We start from the raw sequence: 17451 nt of genomic DNA, 5'->3' as shown, positions 1-17451 counted from the left end.
TTTGTGCTTGGAGAAAGAAAAGAAGAAAGAAATCAACAATAAACAGAGAAGATGGCTTCATAATCTGAACATTCCTTCAGTAAACAGGAGGAAAAAGTCAGTCTGCCTTCTGCTGAAGCACTTATGATCACGTTAAGCAAACTTTTCCGAACACTGTGCATTTATTGCTCTGGATTTATGAAACCTATTGTATTTATAGAATCACGAAATCATGCAAAAAGTGACCAAACATAAGGAAATATGGGCCAACTGCAACTGCAGACTGTTTATCACTGAAACCTTGAAAAAAGTGTTTTGTGCTACTGAACCTGAACACTCTGAATATCTGACATTCACTGATTCACTTTGTATAATTTTGTTGTTCCTTATTATATTCATCCAAAATCTTGTTCCACAAATACGCTTTTTATACTAACCATTTTTTTTTCTTTAAAATTTCAAAGTTTGGGCTTCTGAAATACAAATTTCAGCTTCTTTGTACAAGTGGGTTGGTATAAAACAGCAGAAAAGTGCTAAAAATACTGTTTACTTACTGTATATTCACTGCTGAAAAAGTTACATTTTACTGTACATCATTACTGACTCCGGTATGAAACTACATTTAGGTTTTAAAAACTTTTCATAACCGACCCAATAGTTTGTTATTGACCTTTTGCACATGACGTCACGGTCCTCAGAACTCGGCCCGCTCCGCCATGATGGACGTCAAACAACCAATTCGCTCCAGTTAAGCCTGTCAAAAAACGGGACATCTTGGTAGCCTATTATCACTTTTACTTAGTTTATTTCACTTTAAAAATGGTCATAGGATGTTGCGCGGTCGGCTGTACAGATAAGGGTGAAAACCAAACTTGTCATTTTATTGCATAACTTTTAATGAGGAAACTTATGGCAGCGATGGATAGCAGCTGCCAATAGTAATGGCTGTCAGCTCTCGGCGTAATCGCGGATTTGCAGGGAATACTTTTTACAAGGTAAGAAGATTAACGTTCATATACTTTATAAGTAAATACGGTTATTAAGATAGTATCCAATATTGCATTATGGCGAAGGTACGTGTCTAACCGTTAGTAACCAAGGAGACAATGCCCACCGTCATGTAGCCTAGCATGTAGGGGGGAAAAACTGGTTAGCATCTCGTGTTTTGTACATTTTAATGCTGCTCCGGTGCAAAGGGAAACGCTGTTTGTGACATAGTGATATGAATCGTGTGGTGATTTCAGGCACCACACATGATGAACACGTAAAAGGAAGCAGGCATGAATCGGTTTCTAAGCTAGCTATTTCCAACTTGTAACTGCCGCTGTCTCTGAGGCCCAACCAGGTGTGTTACGTTCACAGACAATTTAGCTCGACTCGATCAAGAAGAAGCCACGAATTAACTGGCAAAAACAACTTAGGTACAGTGATCCCTCGTTTATCGCGGGGGTTACGTTCCGAAAATGACCCGCGATAAGTGAAATCCGCGAAATAGAAAACTTTTTTTTTTTTTTTTTTTTTTTTACAATTAGCAACTATTACATGTATACAAATACAGTGACTCACGTGTAGGCCGTTTCACTGCTCTTCAGACTGGGGCGCTGCATCCTGACTGCGCTCTGCAGTGTTCTCTTCTTCTGAAGCCCGCGGTGCAGGTGTGTTTGTTCGGGAGAAGAACATAGTGATAGGCAGCTGTTGTCGCTCTTTTTTCTTCTTTGCAAAAAGATCCTTGTAGACCGACATGCCACCATCGATTATGTTGGAGAACTGTAATGAACGGCTCATCAAAGGGTCCCATTCCTCAGCTACTCGCTTAAGTTCAGTGGCCATTCGCACCATGGTTGCTAAGCGACCAAGCGTTAGTCCTTCCTCCTCATCTCTCGTGTCCTCTTCTCCCTCTTCTCTTTCATCGTCGCTTTGTGGCTTTGTCATTTCTGCCAGCTCTGCATCGGTCAGCGGCTGTGCGTCTCCATCAATCAGGGCGTTTATGTCATCCGGACTCATGTCATTAAAGCCGTCTCCTCCAATCTGTTTAGCCAGATTCACAGCTGTTTCTACGGCAGATTGGTGGACCTCGTCAAGCGAGCCTCCGGTTGCGTTTTGCACTGCCTCTAGCCATAGTTTTTTCCAGCAGGCCTTCAGAGTTTCCGTTTTCATTTCCTGAATGGCCCTCTGAATGTTTTGGAGACACAATGCGATGGTGTATCCACGCCAGTAGTCCTTCAGTGAGAAATCTTGATCCGAGTCCATAGCGTCAACAAGATGTTGCAGGGTGTTGCGCGTATAGAGAGCCTTGAAAGCACGGATGACTCCTTGGTCCATGGGCTGAATCAGGGATGTAGTGTTTGGCGGCAGAAATTCGATTTGCACACCATCATATGCCAAATCATTACCGTGACCTCCGGCGTTGTCAAGGAGCAGAAGCACTTTAAAGTCCAGTCCCTTTCCTCTCAAATAACACTTGACCTCCGGGATGAAACAGTTTTTGAACCAATCCAGATTGAGCGCTTTTGTCATCCAAGCCTTTGCATTGTACATCCAGTAAACAGGCAAATCATCCTTATTTTTGTTTTTCAGCGCCCTGGGATTTTTAGACCTGTAAATCAGCCCCGGTTTAATCATGAAACCTGCGGCATTTCCGCACATAGCCAGGGTCAAACGGTCTTTGTGAACTTTAAATCCTGGGGCTTTGGCTTCTTCCTGCATGATGAAGGTGCGGGAGGGCATTCGTTTCCAAAATAAGGCAGTCTCATCCATGTTAAAAACTTGTTCGGGCTTATATCCCCCCTCCTCAATGATCGCCTTGAATTTATTGTTCACGAAGGCTTCTGCCTCAGCGGTATCCGCAGACGCCATCTCACCGTGCAGACAAACATTTTTAAGTCCAAAGCGTTTCTTAAACTTTTCAAACCAGCCCTTGCTTGCATTAAATGCGCTTGGCACTTTGTCAGCAGCACTTGCTGAGGGCCCGGCATCCTCTCCCTCTTCCCCGTCACTGACAGCAAAGTTTTCATACAGCATTCTCGCTTTTGTGCAGATAACGTTTGTATCCAGGGTTATGTTTTTTTTCCTGCAGTCATTAATCCACAGAGCTAATGCCGTCTCCATCCGTACCATGGTCTTGTTGCGGACAGTTACAACCCTTTTTGCATTCGTATTAAAATTGACTGCTGCTGTCGTCCTTATGTTTTTTTCATCCTTCTTTATGTAACGAACGGAAGATTCATTGATTCCGTAATGGCGAGCAACGGCTGCATAGCTTTTACCTTCCCTTAGCATGTCCAGAAGTTTAACTTTATCTGAGATAGGTAGCATCTTCCGCCGTTTGGTCCCATCCGCAGGTGCTTTTGTCGGTCCAGGCCGTTTCGTCGACATTATGGGTTTAGGAGATGTTCGAAATTACAAGATAATTTTAAATTTGCCAAGCTGTTTTACGTACGTACACAACTGCACGAGACGACAAAATGATAGCACAATTCGTAGCATGTTTTGATACAAGAAGCGGGAGTGAGTTTTTAGCGAATCAGAATGCAGAGCACAATGCAAAAAAAAAAAAAAAAAAAAATGCATTATGAAAATCCGCGAAATAGCGAATCCGCGATAAGTGAACCGCGAAGTGGCGAGGGATCACTGTAAACAGTTTCAGTTGCTCAGTTCAATACTCCCAACGTCCATCATGGCGCCTCGAATGATTAGTGACGCAGTTAACAAACGGTTAATAAAGGTTTTCCGCTATATGGAGCGCAGCCTTGCTCCTCCCCCACACATTGCTGCTCACGCTGACTCCAATAAATTTCCTATATGTTTCCGTTTACTTACAATTAAGAAAAATTGGGCTATTTTGGAAGTTTGTCACTCTTAAAATGCAAGCTCAAAATTACAGTTGTAATGTCTGCTAACCAGCTGACTGCAGCCTCTACAACAGCAGATAGCGTTACTCCTGGTATTACTCTACAAACCCTGTGCAATTTTTTGTTCCAAATAAAAGCATTTAGATTATTTTATGTTTTAAAATTATATAATTAATTTATTGTTTATATTTTTATTTGAAATTGCAATTCTTACTCAAGATAAACCGACATTGAGTATCCCTTATGGCCATAAGCCAACAACATTTAAAAGCATATTTTTTGTACATTGTGGTGTAATTATGCCTTAATTATATGTGTAGCATGTAAGGTTTTCTGGTGATATCCCTAAAGCCATTTATTATTGTTATTAGAAGTCTAAAACAATCCAATGCAATCACTCTTGGAACAATTTACTATAAAAAGTGCTCTTTGTCCTAAAGTTGATGTTTGTTATTGAGTTGGTGCTTTAACATTTGGAAGTGATTTTTTTCCCCTCATATTGTTCAATTTAAATAAAGCTGATGAAGACAGGTGGTTGGTGTCGAATCAGAAAACCAGATGTGGGATTTCTGTTAAAGAAACGCTCAGCAGATCAAACATCTGAGGTTTTTGTTCAATCAATAATTAGAAAAGATCGGAAAATTTGGATATCCTGGAGGACTTAAATATAATAATTTGTGATTATTTGCTTGTCACTTTAAATCACAAACAGATTTTAAATAAAGTTATTTAAATAAAATAAAAAAAATCTAAGTATATTTGGACTTTTGGTGAGGAAAATGAGGCTGTAATTTAAATTTATACCAGGGAATTGTCAAATTTTTCATTTTTTGTCAATATAAAATATCTATTTGTAACCAATGCAAAACTTTATTGGTGTCAGAAAAGTATTTGTCTTTGATTGTTGTTTGTTTGAGTAAAAAAATGTGTTTTGTGTTCCTCTAAACGACATGAAGTGTAAAAACAGAGGCTTTAAGGTGGTTTTGATCGTGGTTCAGCATGAGACCTTGGCAAGACTTTCATAAAATGTGCCTCTGAGTTGTTAAAGCTTTTGACGCCATAAGTGTGATTAAGTTCTTAGAAAGTCTTTGTTCTAGCAGTCAGCAGAATAACCTGACTTAAACTCAAGAAAGAACAGTCCGACTTTTTATTCTGTGGTGGAAAAGACGCCTCAGCTGCACCATCATCACATCCAGCTGTCTGGGTTACCACCTTTTCACAAACCTGAAATAAAACTTTTGATTCAGACTTTTGATGTTTCCTCCAGACATGTTTAATTCTTTGTTGTTGCCGTCTGTTTCTGGTCGATTTTTTCCAAAAGGTGCTGAAACATCATTAATATTGATATCGTATATCGATACCAGCCCAAATTTTTAGATCGGTTTATTCCTAATGATGATAAACACACATGCAAGTGGATGAATGGAAATGTTTTCCATATTTCATGTTTAGGGGTAAACCGATTTTTTGATCAGGTTATTTATCAATACGTATTTCCTTAATTATGAGATATCAGTGATTGGAAGACTCTTGCATATGAAGCCAATCTTTTTCCCCAATCTTATCTTGGACAAATTTTGGGTTCACGTCGATCAAGATTTGAGCGTCTGGTTTACATTCAAAGTCTTATGTGGACACATGTCAGGGAAAACATTTCATAGGTCAAGAGCTGCACGACTCAAGCGTTTTGAGCGTCGACACGCATCAAGCGTGTCCAACGCTGGAGTTTTAAAATCTGAACTTTTGCCAATGGACGAAGAGTGTCAACCAATGACGGAGAGTCCGCTATGTGACGTAGTGGCCTGTAGTTGGTGACCTGCCAGGAGATGCAGGCACCAATGCAGGTTAGCAAGTCACCAAACTAGGCCTGGGTGAGACGAAAACAGCGCCCAGCTAGCTTGTGAAACTTGCAACACCTCTAAATTATCTGGTGAATTCAAACACGACGACATTCTGTTGATTTCAGTAAATAAAACCAAGATACTCTCAATATTTCATCCATCATTGTTCAAAGTAACTGGGAGAGGAAAAAAGGAAAGAGGCTCCAACACAAGTCGTGTCGTTATCAGCTGTCGAACGTTTTTGTTCAACAGAAACTGAACACAAAATGTTCAGCAACGACATCTGGGCCTCCGTTATAATTTCAGAAGCTTTCACTACATCATTTTGGTGACACTCTATCAATATCATTCGCCATAGTACAGAGACCGGCAACGGAAAACAACGGCTTATCCCAACGCGCGTCTAGAGCAAAATGTCAAGCGTCTGACTTCAAAGTGCTAATGCGCCCAACTTGAAGCGTCGGACTCATTTTTGACGCCTGAAATGCGTTTGGTGTGAACACAGCATAAAAGTCTAAAAATCAGCCACTGTCCTCTTCCACCAGATCATGTTTGCAGTTAACAATAGTCAGCCCACTGTTTCAAACTCAGCAATTTTCTTGATATAAATATATTTATATTGCAATATTTCAGACAAAAAAAATTTGTATCGGCCAAAATCGACATTGTGAGAAGAGTGCAATCAGTGCACCATTTCCCCCATATCTTTCTAGATCTGAAAAATACTGAAGCAAAATTTCAGATAGGAACCATGATTTGTTTTTTTTCTTAACAAACCTGAAATAAAGCTCATTTTTGAGCAGCAGCAGAGGTTGGTTTATTTGAGATGTTTAAAATTAAATACAAACAATCCTCCTACTGAGGCGTTTTACAGCAACGTCTTCAGAAAATCTCCTGAGAAGTATCAAAATAAAACCACAGAAATTAGAGACAAAATAAATAAAAAATTTGACTAAATGAGGTCAGCTGAGATCGGTCTCCTCCCAGTCCGCTTCGGCCCAGTCGGGTAACTGTGTGGAATATTCAAAGTCCGGTCCTTTGTAGCGTAAAGCATGGAGATACATGACGAGCTCCTTCTCAGTGGGGTCCGGTCGCACCAGCTTGCATTCGCTGCACAGGTGGTCCCAGCTTCCTGGGGGACTTTTCTGACCCGATTCAGCTTCAGTTGATCCAGTACTCTGACGCTCCTCTGGTGGAACCTGGCTGGAGTTTTCTTCCTCTGTGTGTGTCGGAAAAGCGCTTGTTTTCTCTGCTTCCTTCGCAGCGCCGCAGTCGTCTATAAAGTCCAGCAGGTGTAAACTTTCCTGAGAGCGATGTTCTTCCACTAAAGCCTGCAGCAGCTCTTCGTCGCTCTTCCGCACCAGGCCCCCTTTGGCCCTGTGGGGGCCCCAGGCGTGGGACCCATATATGGGGTCGTTGAGGATGGGAAAGCCCAGGTACTGCAGGTGGACTCGGATCTGGTGTGTGCGGCCGGTGAGCGGAAAACAGCGGACTAGGCTGGTTTTTCCATTGAAGCTGAGCCTCCGGAAGACGGTTCTGCTCTCTTTTCCCTTCGGGTCGACCCGGCAGAGCCCGATTTTAAAGGAGACCACCAGGATGGGCTCCTCACAGATCAGCTCGCCCTCGGGAAATTCCCCCTCTACTCGACACACATACTCCTTCTCAAGCTAAAATAGTGAGAGAAAAAAAATCTAAGTTAATGATTAGAAAAAAGCTTTTCTTAATAAAAAAATAAAATCGTATGACGATATAATAAATACAGCCAGTTAAGCAAAGTTGGTGGAATCAACTAACTTGCTCACTCTTTGGTTGCCTAGAAACAATCTTGAGTAAACGGTTACCTAGCAACAGCGTGTGAGGCAAATGGGCGCAAGTAGTAACGCTTCACGCCCAGCTCAATGCTTCAAGTATAGACCTAGGTTAATCCATCTTTACTATTTCTGGTGTTTAAAACCCTATTTAAGATAAACAATGTTAGCCTGGCGGGGAGGCAAGTAAAGTCTGGTGACCTGCCAGACTTATAATACCGGTCAAAACCTTGAATAATCAATAGATTAACCAATAACTAAAGTAATCGGTACTTGCAGCCCTAATCCCGTCCCAGACATACCTGTCTGTCCCTCACCAGCTGGTCCAGCTTCTTGGACGTCTCCAGCGTCCGGGCGAACAGTAGCACCCCCGAGGTGAGTCTGTCCAGCCTGTGGACGGTGTGCAGCTTGGAGACGCCATGCTCTTTACCCAGGATGAAGATCACCGTGTTGTGGCGGAAACGGCCGCACGGATGGACGGGGATGGAAGCCGGCTTGTCGACCACGAGGACTTCCCCGTCGTCCACCAGGATCTTCAGCGGCGCGCCGATTACGGGAGGCTCATGGCGATGCACGGTGTTCCTCATGTGGTCGTTATTCTACAGAACAAACACTGCATCACTTATTTTAAGAATTAGAGCCATTGTGTTTATTTCTTTTTCTAGGTTTTGAAAGAAAGAAACAAACTAACTTTTATGAGGGGAAACAACTAATCTCCTAAGGTAATGGTAGAGGTCATTTTAGAAAATGTAGCCAAACGCCATTAAAAGAGCTGTTCAAGAGTAACTACTTATGTACTGCTAATTACAAGTACTTGTAACATTTTTACAACATTGTAAAAATTTTACTTATAAAATGTTATTTACATCATTTATGAATTATGTAAATAACATTTGTAAATAATTTACAAATTATGTAAATGAGATTACATCACACTACTCACACAGAGGGTAAACCAAAAAAGCTAACTGCTGAATATGCTGACTGCTTAACAAGCATAATCAATAGAAATAGTGACATACATGTTGCAAATATATACAATTTGTTTAATTATTTGTTTATTGGATTTTACATGTATGTCTTGATAGGAGAAAATAATGTATGTTTTGTATGGGCTGAATATGACTTAATCCATGGGGGGGCTGTGGTCACCTCCTACCCACCCTTTGGGATCGCCACTGCTTTAAATCATTTCTGGATTATTTTGTTAGGAGCTACTTTTGAGCGGTTAAATACGCAGACACTAATGGAGTAACATTGTATGACAGTGAACTAGAATAACTGAATGTGTTTAATTTGCTTTGAGTTAGATGTAGATGTTTTCTGACAGCACTGACCCTGAGCACCACGGACAGGTCATCCACAGGACTCTCGTTGAGCCGGATGCGGCCCTCTTTCGCAGCCTTTTCATAGTACTCTATGGACTCCGCTCTGAACTCGCTCTTGAAGACCTCCAGTAGGCTTTTCCCGATCCACCGGCCTTTGCAGTAGGTTTTAAAGTCAAAGTAATACGGGACCACTTTGCGCAGGCCGCCTTCGAAGAAGTAGGACGTTTCGTCGAAGTGTTCCTGGCTGAAGCTGACCCCCGGGTTCCGTTTCTGGGGCGGTGGGACGTACCTCTCCCCAGGACGGAGCTTCTTCCCTCCGGCTCCTCTTCGCTTCTTACCCCGGCCGCCTGTCTCCGGGGGGTCCGGCTCGTCGTCGTGTTTGCGTTTCCCGGTGTTTGTGTCCCCACCTGACGGAGCTTCGGGGGTCGTGACCTGCTCCTCCATCGTTAAATTCCCCTGTTGAGACCACAGATGAATAAAACGGCGAGTCAAAGATTTCCTAATGTTAGCAGATGAAAATAAGCGAACAACATGCCTCCTAAAGCGACTCTGGGGTTCCAGGAACAACAGAAAACTTCTAGCTGAAACACGCACATGCATCGCTTGAGTCTGGGCGCGTGGCGATGACGTCATTACGCGAGCCAACGTGACCCATTTGTAGTTCTGTCAACTGAAAGACGTTATGTTAGATCATTTTAATGTTTAAAAGACATTATGAATAACAATAATGATAAATATTAATTTTTACATTTTAATTAATTATGTATTAATTATGTAATCTAATTCGGCTAAATGGATTCAAATGGACATAAAACACTATTAATAAATAAGATTATAAAATAAGAATTATTATTGTGATAGTTTGAAGTTATCATTAATAAGTTACCCTAATAATGGCAAGACAAAATTGTAATATTTAGTAGCATGCAAATAAAAAATAGGTAAAACACATGATAAACAATATTAAAATAGAAAGTGTATGAATTCGGATTTTTGTGAGTGATACATTGGAAATGTTAGCAATATTAAATCAAATTAAGTATTGTCGAAAGAAAAACAATCCCTTTTCTTCCATACATAAATTATGGCGTGAAGGTCTGGGGAAACTCTTATAAAAACCAACACACAGCCCGTCTACACGCTTCAGAAGAAAGTTATTTAAATTATAAATGCATCAGAACGTCATCTAATCAATTAAATATTCATTACACTGCATATCTTAAAATTTTATGATTTAATAGATATCAGAACTGCACTGACAACATGCAATTTTTAAAACGAACTCCTAAGTTGTATGCAAAAATGTGTTTAGAAATTAAAGAAAAAATATGAATTAAAAGAGAATTAAAAAAAATAAATACTAAAACAATGTGCTTCAGTTTGATACCTGTGTGGAATAATTGTTGTAAGGAGTTCAAAATATTTTTCACTACGTAAATAAATGAAAAAAGTTTAGAAAACAATTTCCTGAAAAAATATATCAAGGTTTTTGGTTATCGTTGTTAATGATCTTTTAAGTGTTTGTCGTCAGACACAGCTGGAATTCCTTTTGTTTTAGAAACACAAGCAGGAAAAATGCTGCTCCTTTGATTTTGACAATGTTGTATACATAAAAAACACATGGATGGTAATGTTTCAGCTTAAAATAAATCAAAGTGCAGCAACTTATTTTCTAATGTGATTTATTAAGAAACAAGATTTACACACTTCATACAATATTTTTGTTGTTAAAAATATTTCTCACATTTTGGCACACCGTTCTCTTCCAAGAAGACGAAGCCTTCTGTCTGCCAAATATAGATTAATTCTATAAACAAAGTGTTTTAATTACAGGATAATGGGTTATGCTCGATAATTGTTGCTTCCCTACACTGCAAAAACACAAACTCTTACCAAGTATTTTGGTCTAATTTTTAGTGCAAATACATATGACAAAACTAACTTACAAGTAACTTCTCAGCAACCTTTAGCAGCTTGTTTTAAGTAAATAATTCCTTAATATTGATGAAAAAAGTACTAGTTCAATTGGTAGATTATTTCACTTATAAGTAGTACGTTTTAATCAATATTAAGGAGTTATTTATGTAAAGAAACCTCCTAAATGTTACTTAAAAGGTTGTTTAATCTCATTTCAAGTGTACTAAGATATTTACACTAGAAACTAGACTATATATGCTTTTTGTTTTTGCAGTGTAGAAATTACAGTTTTCTTCCCTATAAAAAATATCTCTTCTTTCTCATCCTCGCCGCTGCTTTGCTTCGTCCAAGAACTCTGGAAAAAGGTTAATCGGTAAACCTCAGGTCTGTTATTCAGTCATCTATTAAGTTAGTCAAACTGTTCAGGCGAAGCGAGAACAGCGGTGCCGCTGCGGTGCCAGTGGAGCGGGAGGTAAATAACAGGAACTGTTATGGTTCCCAAGAGATGCAGCAGCATCACCGCCACCTGCTGGAGAATCAGCAGCACTGCAGTCAGAGTTCGTCTCTGCAGGCAGAAGAAAACGCAGCAGATTGAAGTTAGTGAAGGCAGTGGGCCACCAGGGGGCGCCTGTCAGGGCCTCAGAAAGTTGGAGGGAAGACCAGAAAAAACAAAGGAATGCCATAATTAAAAAAAAAATACATCATAATTTTTGTTTGTTATTCAATAATAATAATAATAATAAAAACAAATAAGTAAAGATAATTGATTTAAATGTTATTTGTGATGCTCATTTTCTAATTTGCTGCCAGTCAGTACAGATAAATAGATCAATTAGTTCAGATAAAATAGATTAGATAAATTAAATTAAAATAGATAATCTATTAATCTATCTAAAATAGATAGGTAGATTAAGTTAGATAAATTAAATTAGATATAATAAATTAAATTACATAAGATAAATAAAATAAATTAGATGTATTAAATTCAGATAGATATAAAAAATACAAAAAAAGGGAACAGAAACCATAAGAACTATGGGAATAAAATAAAATTTGATGTCATTAATATAAAATATTATAGACAAAATAATTGTGATGAAAAGCTGAACTATCTTTCAATTAAAAAAATTTTCACAGAACTGATGGCCATCTAAAATCAGAAAGTTGAGGAAACGTTTATTTGTGCCGTTTTCTCACCCCGGCCACTGACGCCTTTTGTCGGTTAGCGGGACGTAAACCACGCCCATCAGCGCCCTCTTCAGGAAGGTCCCGTCGCTTTGTCGGTCGTACTGCTCCATCACCTGGCTGCCACCTTCAGGTCCAACTGGAAGAACCAGACGCCCGCCTGGCTTCAGTTGCTCCAACAGCTTTAGTTATAAGAAAAACAAAACGGCTCAAATATTTCACTCTTTAATTATCCTGAAACAGACAGACAGATCATAGGTGGACATATTTCTGTAAAACAACATGATAATGTGAGAATCTGACTTGAAATGCAAAAATGTTTTCCCATTTTCTGCTTTTCTTTTCTTTAGACCTATTCAGACAAACAAGAAACTATTTCTATTTTTAGATTTTAAAATACAGACAAAATCTAACTTCGGGTGGAATAAATGAATTCCTGATTTAGTTCTGCTGAATCAAGAGATCCTGTTTCCAAATTTCCCAGAGAGCTAAGCTAAAATGAACTTACAGCTTTGGGAACCGTTGCTGCAGCTGCACCAACATGGATGGCATCGTACGGCGCTCCATCTGGATATCCAAGTCTTCCATCCCCAACTATAATCAGATGGAGCTACTCTAATCACTTCCTGCAGCACATTTTAATTAGGAATGTTTAAAAATAATCATATTAAAGTATTAAAAGTTCCCCGACCCACCAACGAGTCTAATGCGTCCAGACGACAGCAGTTCTGGGTCGTCATTTTGCACATTTTTTATTGACTTCTGAACGAGTTCTTCAATGTGTTCGATGCCAACAACTCTACCAGAGGGTCCCGTCTACTCGGTAAACAAAAGCAAAAATCAGTAGTTAATCTGTACGTCTCCTGCTAATCATTAGGAATAAATAAAAACCGCTATGCAGAGTTTCCACAAGTCTGAACGGGAAGTGGTCCGCGCCATCTTGGTAGGCAAAGATGTTCTGGACTGGAACCGGGTATACCAGTCCAACAAAAATAAATTATATTGACATTTGTTTACCAATGTGCAGCAGAAATCTGAGTGAAGTTACCCTCTCCACCTTCTGGAAATCTAACAAAATTGGTGTCAGATATTTGTACAGCATAGATTTTTGTAATAAATGTTAAATCAATCAGCCTGTCCACATTTCGTCAAGTCTGAAAAGATTGGTGTCAATCAACTTGATTACATTTGTGCAGTAAATAGTTTTTGTTTGTGCTGCTTTTGCTTTGATATTAATGAAAGTCAAAAGGTCAACCAAATGTTTGTGCTACGTTTGTGAAGAAAAAAAGTTTCAATTGTGCTGCCATCATTTTAAAGATATTAATAGAATAAATTCTAGAGGTCATCAGAGGTCAAGCATACCTGCCTCACTCACGTCTACAAAAATCAAACAAATTTGGTGTCGATCAACTAGATTAAGTTTGTGCAAAAAAAGTAATAAATTGGGATATATATTCACATAATTCTACTGGGTACTTTGTAACTGACAGCAATTTTGGCAGACAGTTGCTTTGGAGTTGCTATGACAACAAAAAACAAACCACAGGCTTAGAACTATCGCTCACCTTGTTCTTATCTAACTTATAAACATTATAAGTTCATTACAACTATTACTAGAGTACAATTTTTGAGTGCTCTATCAACCTCTCTGTAATACTAAGATAAATATCAGTGATATTTACTGTAGTACTTACTGTCAAATTAGCTAAATTAGCTTAGCTAATGTAGCTTTTTTCTGCTAGCTAAGACGGACATGTAGCCTACGTGTTTGTAGTATATGTACTTACTCTACTGGTCACCAGAACCTTGTTATTCACATGAAGAGTTTGTATGTCCTTTATGAATCCGTTTAAATACTGATTGTATGCATCCATGTATCATTCTCTCGCAAAGGAATCTCCTCGTTAGTATAGTGGTGAGTGTCCCTGCCTGTCACGCGGGAGACTGGGGTTCGATTCCCCAACGGGGAGTGAAGTTTGTTTCAGGTCCCTCTTGAAAATGAGATCTAGATCTCAACGGGGTTTACCTGATTAAATAAAGGAATTTAAATTTAACGGGTCAAGAGTATCCACATATTTTCTTTTTGTTGCTCTCGAAGCCACGGGTCCGGTATGCTTTGCGCTTCGGTTGCCTGCTAAGATGGCGCGGATCAGTTCCGGATCAGACTTACGTGCATACGTATTAGACGCATAATCTTCTGATTAGATGTACCATTCTTGCAAAACAGGCGGTTAAATATCCACTTCCAGAGCCTACATCCAGCGCCGACGCTCCTTCGACTAGCTTGTCGCTCAGCAGCTCCAAAGCATGAGCATGCTGCGAAATGAAACCAACAACAAACACTTCTGCTTCATTTTGCTTTTTTATGAGATTAAATGATCAACTCTCTCTCTCTGTCTGTATATTGTATCTCAAGTGTTTCCAGTCGGCCTTACCATGTGTGGAGCGCTGATGGTTGCCCTGAAGCCTGTAAGACGTAAACATTATTAGCTGGAGCTACTGCACATCTGCTGCACATCTGCAGCAAAAGATGTTCACTGTTAGTGTAAGTCAAAACACTAAATCCTGGGGTTTACAACAATGATTTACTTCTCAAACACAGATATATCTCAGTGATTCAGAATGTCGCTGAAAAATTAATATTCACAGAATCTGGTGTAGTTTTAATGCAGTCGGACAGAGAGCCAACAAAGTACAATTATGCCTGTTGCAATAAATTTATTAATCAATAAAATACTAATTTTCATGATTCATCTATCAAAGAAAGAGGTCTTCACTCTGGCGCTTTAGTCTCAACAAGCTTCGTTTTTTGTTTTCAGAGACTTCATAGTTAATTTTTGTTGTTGTTTTGCTTATTTAATTTGTATATTTAAAATGTCTTTCAGTTCCAGTGCTAAATGTTCATTAAAATGTAAAGTTTAATGATCTTTAAGAATGTGTTCTTGAATTATTATTATACCACTAGAGTTATATTACTTCAAAATTGTCTCAAAACAACAATATTATTGTTTATCACGATATTTTTTTGTACAATTTATCATCCAGCAAAATAGCCCCAAAAAATGTGCAGTAAATGTGTTATCTTTAAAAAACAGACAACAACCGACTTGTTTCACCATTTGAAGACAAAACAGAGGAGTTACACTAATTTAGTTGTTTTGAACATAATTTTATTGTGTATTTTCAGTTTTTATTTTTTTTTTTACAGCTTAACTCACATCCTTTCTTTCTGTGCATGTTTTCTTGAAATATAAAACTAAATCAAATGCATTCTACTCTTAAGGCTGAATTCGTTTGCAAAATACCATAACCGTAAATGATTAACTTTGAGATGTGGCAGAGCTGGAATAAAGTCTACCAATTTCTAATATTAACTACTCTAGATATTGAGCCACAATCAGGTGGAATAAACGCTTGGAAATACATCACTGTTTGTGTGTAACTCAGTATTAAAAACTGAATCACTGGAATAAAATGACTTTTCTATTTATTTCATATTTACTGAGATGCACCGGTATGTGTTTATAAAGTGTGACTAGATAGAGTACCTATTGTTTGTGGAGAGTCTGCATAAGGATAGTCTCTGGAGTAAAGTCCTCTGTCAGTGGCCAGCATGGCGTCAAATACTCTGTCGTTCCGGATTACTCCATGATCTGAAGGGGAAAAGAAATAATCATTTATCCAACACTGGTACTCAATGTGCCAGCAAAAAGAAATAAACAGGCAAGCACAGACATATTTAGATTTCTGACTTTGAATAAAGCAATAAAAACATTCTGTCTTTTAATTCTGGCATTTAGCAAGTAAAAATAATTCTGGTTTTCTTAAGTGAACTAGAAAGTGATAAAGTTTAGTCTGAACTGAGATTGAACAATAACGTTATGGCAGGACATTTTTAACATAAACTCAGCCGAGTTTTGACTAGAAACAACTACATTTGGACTATTCTGAATATGAAGAACATATATTAAGAACAACAAATTCAAGATATCTTCTTTTACATTTTGACAGATTAAAATTATTTTCAAGTTGTCTCAAATGGTGTCACTTGATTTGAAAAGTCACATATCCATAATTACAAAATATATCTTTAACTTAAATATGACTAGTCAAAATCTAATCAAATGAAACGCAATTTTGCACCATTATATTTGTATTTATCACATTTTTAAAGGGGTTGGGAGGTATTATGTATGTATTTTCCAGGTACATGGTGCTATTTAAAAGCACAATCAAGTGATATGTTACCTTCAAAAATACTGCATATATCAAACATAACTTAACAGAAAATTGGCCTCTGTCTCTTTAAGAAGCTCCTGCTCTTTCCAACTCTCTCGACTCTCCATTACACCGGTAACAACCATTCTTAGGAGGGTTGCACCAGGTGTTTGCTAATTGCTGCTGCCGCTAGTCTGATGGACCTGAGAGGGAACGTTTGCCCGAATGGGAGGGGCTTTGTGTATATGGGCGGAGCTTTGTGATAGCAGGCGTTTAGGCACCTTCCAAATGTCTGCCCAAGGAAATTCAAAGACTCCTCAAACATGCATGAACAAATCAAAGCAACTCTCCTTGTATATTTTTGATGAGAAATTTACATTACAACACGATATAAAGCTTTAAAAAGTAAATTTTAGATCATATCTCCCCTTTAAGCAATCATGTCTAACAGTTTGTCTAAATGTGAATGCAATATTTAAAGAAAAACGACAGAGAAACGATTCCCACGGCTTTGCCCTTCAAAACAGTACCTCTCAGTCTACTGATGAGCTCTGGGTGTGTTTTTCCGCTGGACATCCACGCCATGGTGCGGGACAGCAGGACACCCATCGGGACTGCCACTGCTGCAAAGCGCAGGGCAGCGTTCATTTCCCGGGTATCCTGCCGGGACAAATTCACGCAGCTTTACTCACCAACAGCATTTACAAAGAAGGCGCAGAAACGCTCTGTGTGCTGGAATGCAGAACAACGGCGCAATTTTAATAAATGCACTCGACAGTCAGCTAGCTAGCGAGCGGATAGCTAAAGTTCACGCTAATAAGTAACCGTAATATAAAAGTAGAGCGTAAATAACATGGATTTTCTCGTCACATTGAAGGTTTACTGTCGTGAGTAGAGGAAATATTAATAGTTGTTTACCTTTGAAGTTTGTCACCGTCCCTTTAAGCGATGAAAACTTCCTGACTGTCATCGGAGCTATAGAAGCCGTTAGCCAATAGAATCCTGACTTTACACGCCGCAGGCATTACGTAGAACACACCCCTCATTGGCATTGGTGCCCAATAGAGAAGAGAAACGTCATAGTGTCTGCCATATTGTGAGTGGCAACTTTTCGTCTGACTTCCACTTGAAAATGTGGTTTTCTGAGGTTAAAAAACATCTAACTGATTTTGATATATCATTTTACATTCTGTAATATATTTTTACATATATTAAAATATACAATAAACAGCACAACTCATACCAGTTCTGTACTAAAAAATGAACCTGTATATACTTTACTTTCATCTAGAAAATTCACCAAAGCTAATTTTAATTTGGCTCA

General features: G+C 38.8%; 3 protein-coding genes across 8 annotated transcripts; all 3 read right to left on the bottom strand.

Moving 5' to 3' along the window:
* Positions 1-1557: 1557 nt before the first annotated feature.
* Positions 1558-3000, bottom strand: LOC111612219 (tigger transposable element-derived protein 1-like). Its single transcript, XM_023352703.1, has one exon. It carries the CDS (start codon positions 2998-3000, stop codon positions 1558-1560), a length of 1443 nt encoding a protein of 480 aa, XP_023208471.1.
* rpusd2 (RNA pseudouridylate synthase domain containing 2) lies at positions 2510-9504 on the bottom strand. Of its 3 annotated transcripts, none has more exons than XM_023352771.1 (4): positions 9402-9504; positions 8817-9263; positions 7782-8078; positions 2510-7338 (listed from the first exon to the last, which is right to left on the bottom strand). In XM_023352771.1, exons 1-4 carry the CDS (start codon positions 9438-9440, stop codon positions 6634-6636), a joined length of 1488 nt encoding a protein of 495 aa, XP_023208539.1. In that variant the 5' UTR covers positions 9441-9504; the 3' UTR covers positions 2510-6633. The 3 variants fall into 3 exon arrangements, with proteins under 3 accessions (XP_023208539.1, XP_023208540.1, XP_005801180.3); XM_023352772.1 differs by having other exon boundaries at positions 9343-9461; XM_005801123.3 differs by having other exon boundaries at positions 8817-9495.
* A 968-nt stretch (positions 9505-10472) lies between these two features.
* Positions 10473-17131, bottom strand: LOC102216918 (protein-L-isoaspartate(D-aspartate) O-methyltransferase-like). Of its 4 annotated transcripts, none has more exons than XM_023353352.1 (9): positions 17046-17131; positions 16658-16787; positions 15458-15562; positions 14345-14376; positions 14121-14225; positions 12605-12725; positions 12418-12503; positions 11922-12091; positions 10473-11384 (listed from the first exon to the last, which is right to left on the bottom strand). In XM_023353352.1, exons 2-9 carry the CDS (start codon positions 16773-16775, stop codon positions 11147-11149), a joined length of 975 nt encoding a protein of 324 aa, XP_023209120.1. In that variant the 5' UTR covers positions 16776-16787; positions 17046-17131; the 3' UTR covers positions 10473-11146. The 4 variants fall into 4 exon arrangements, with proteins under 4 accessions (XP_023209120.1, XP_005801150.1, XP_023209121.1 ...); XM_005801093.3 differs by having other exon boundaries at positions 11186-11289; XM_023353353.1 differs by having other exon boundaries at positions 11228-11352.
* Positions 17132-17451: the final 320 nt, after the last annotated feature.

Source organism: Xiphophorus maculatus, chromosome 19 (assembly GCF_002775205.1).
Source record: "Xiphophorus maculatus strain JP 163 A chromosome 19, X_maculatus-5.0-male, whole genome shotgun sequence".
Taxonomy (NCBI): Eukaryota; Metazoa; Chordata; class Actinopteri; order Cyprinodontiformes; family Poeciliidae; genus Xiphophorus; species Xiphophorus maculatus.
Note: the sequence above shows the minus strand (reverse complement) of the source record. Positions and strands in the feature narration are given on the sequence as shown.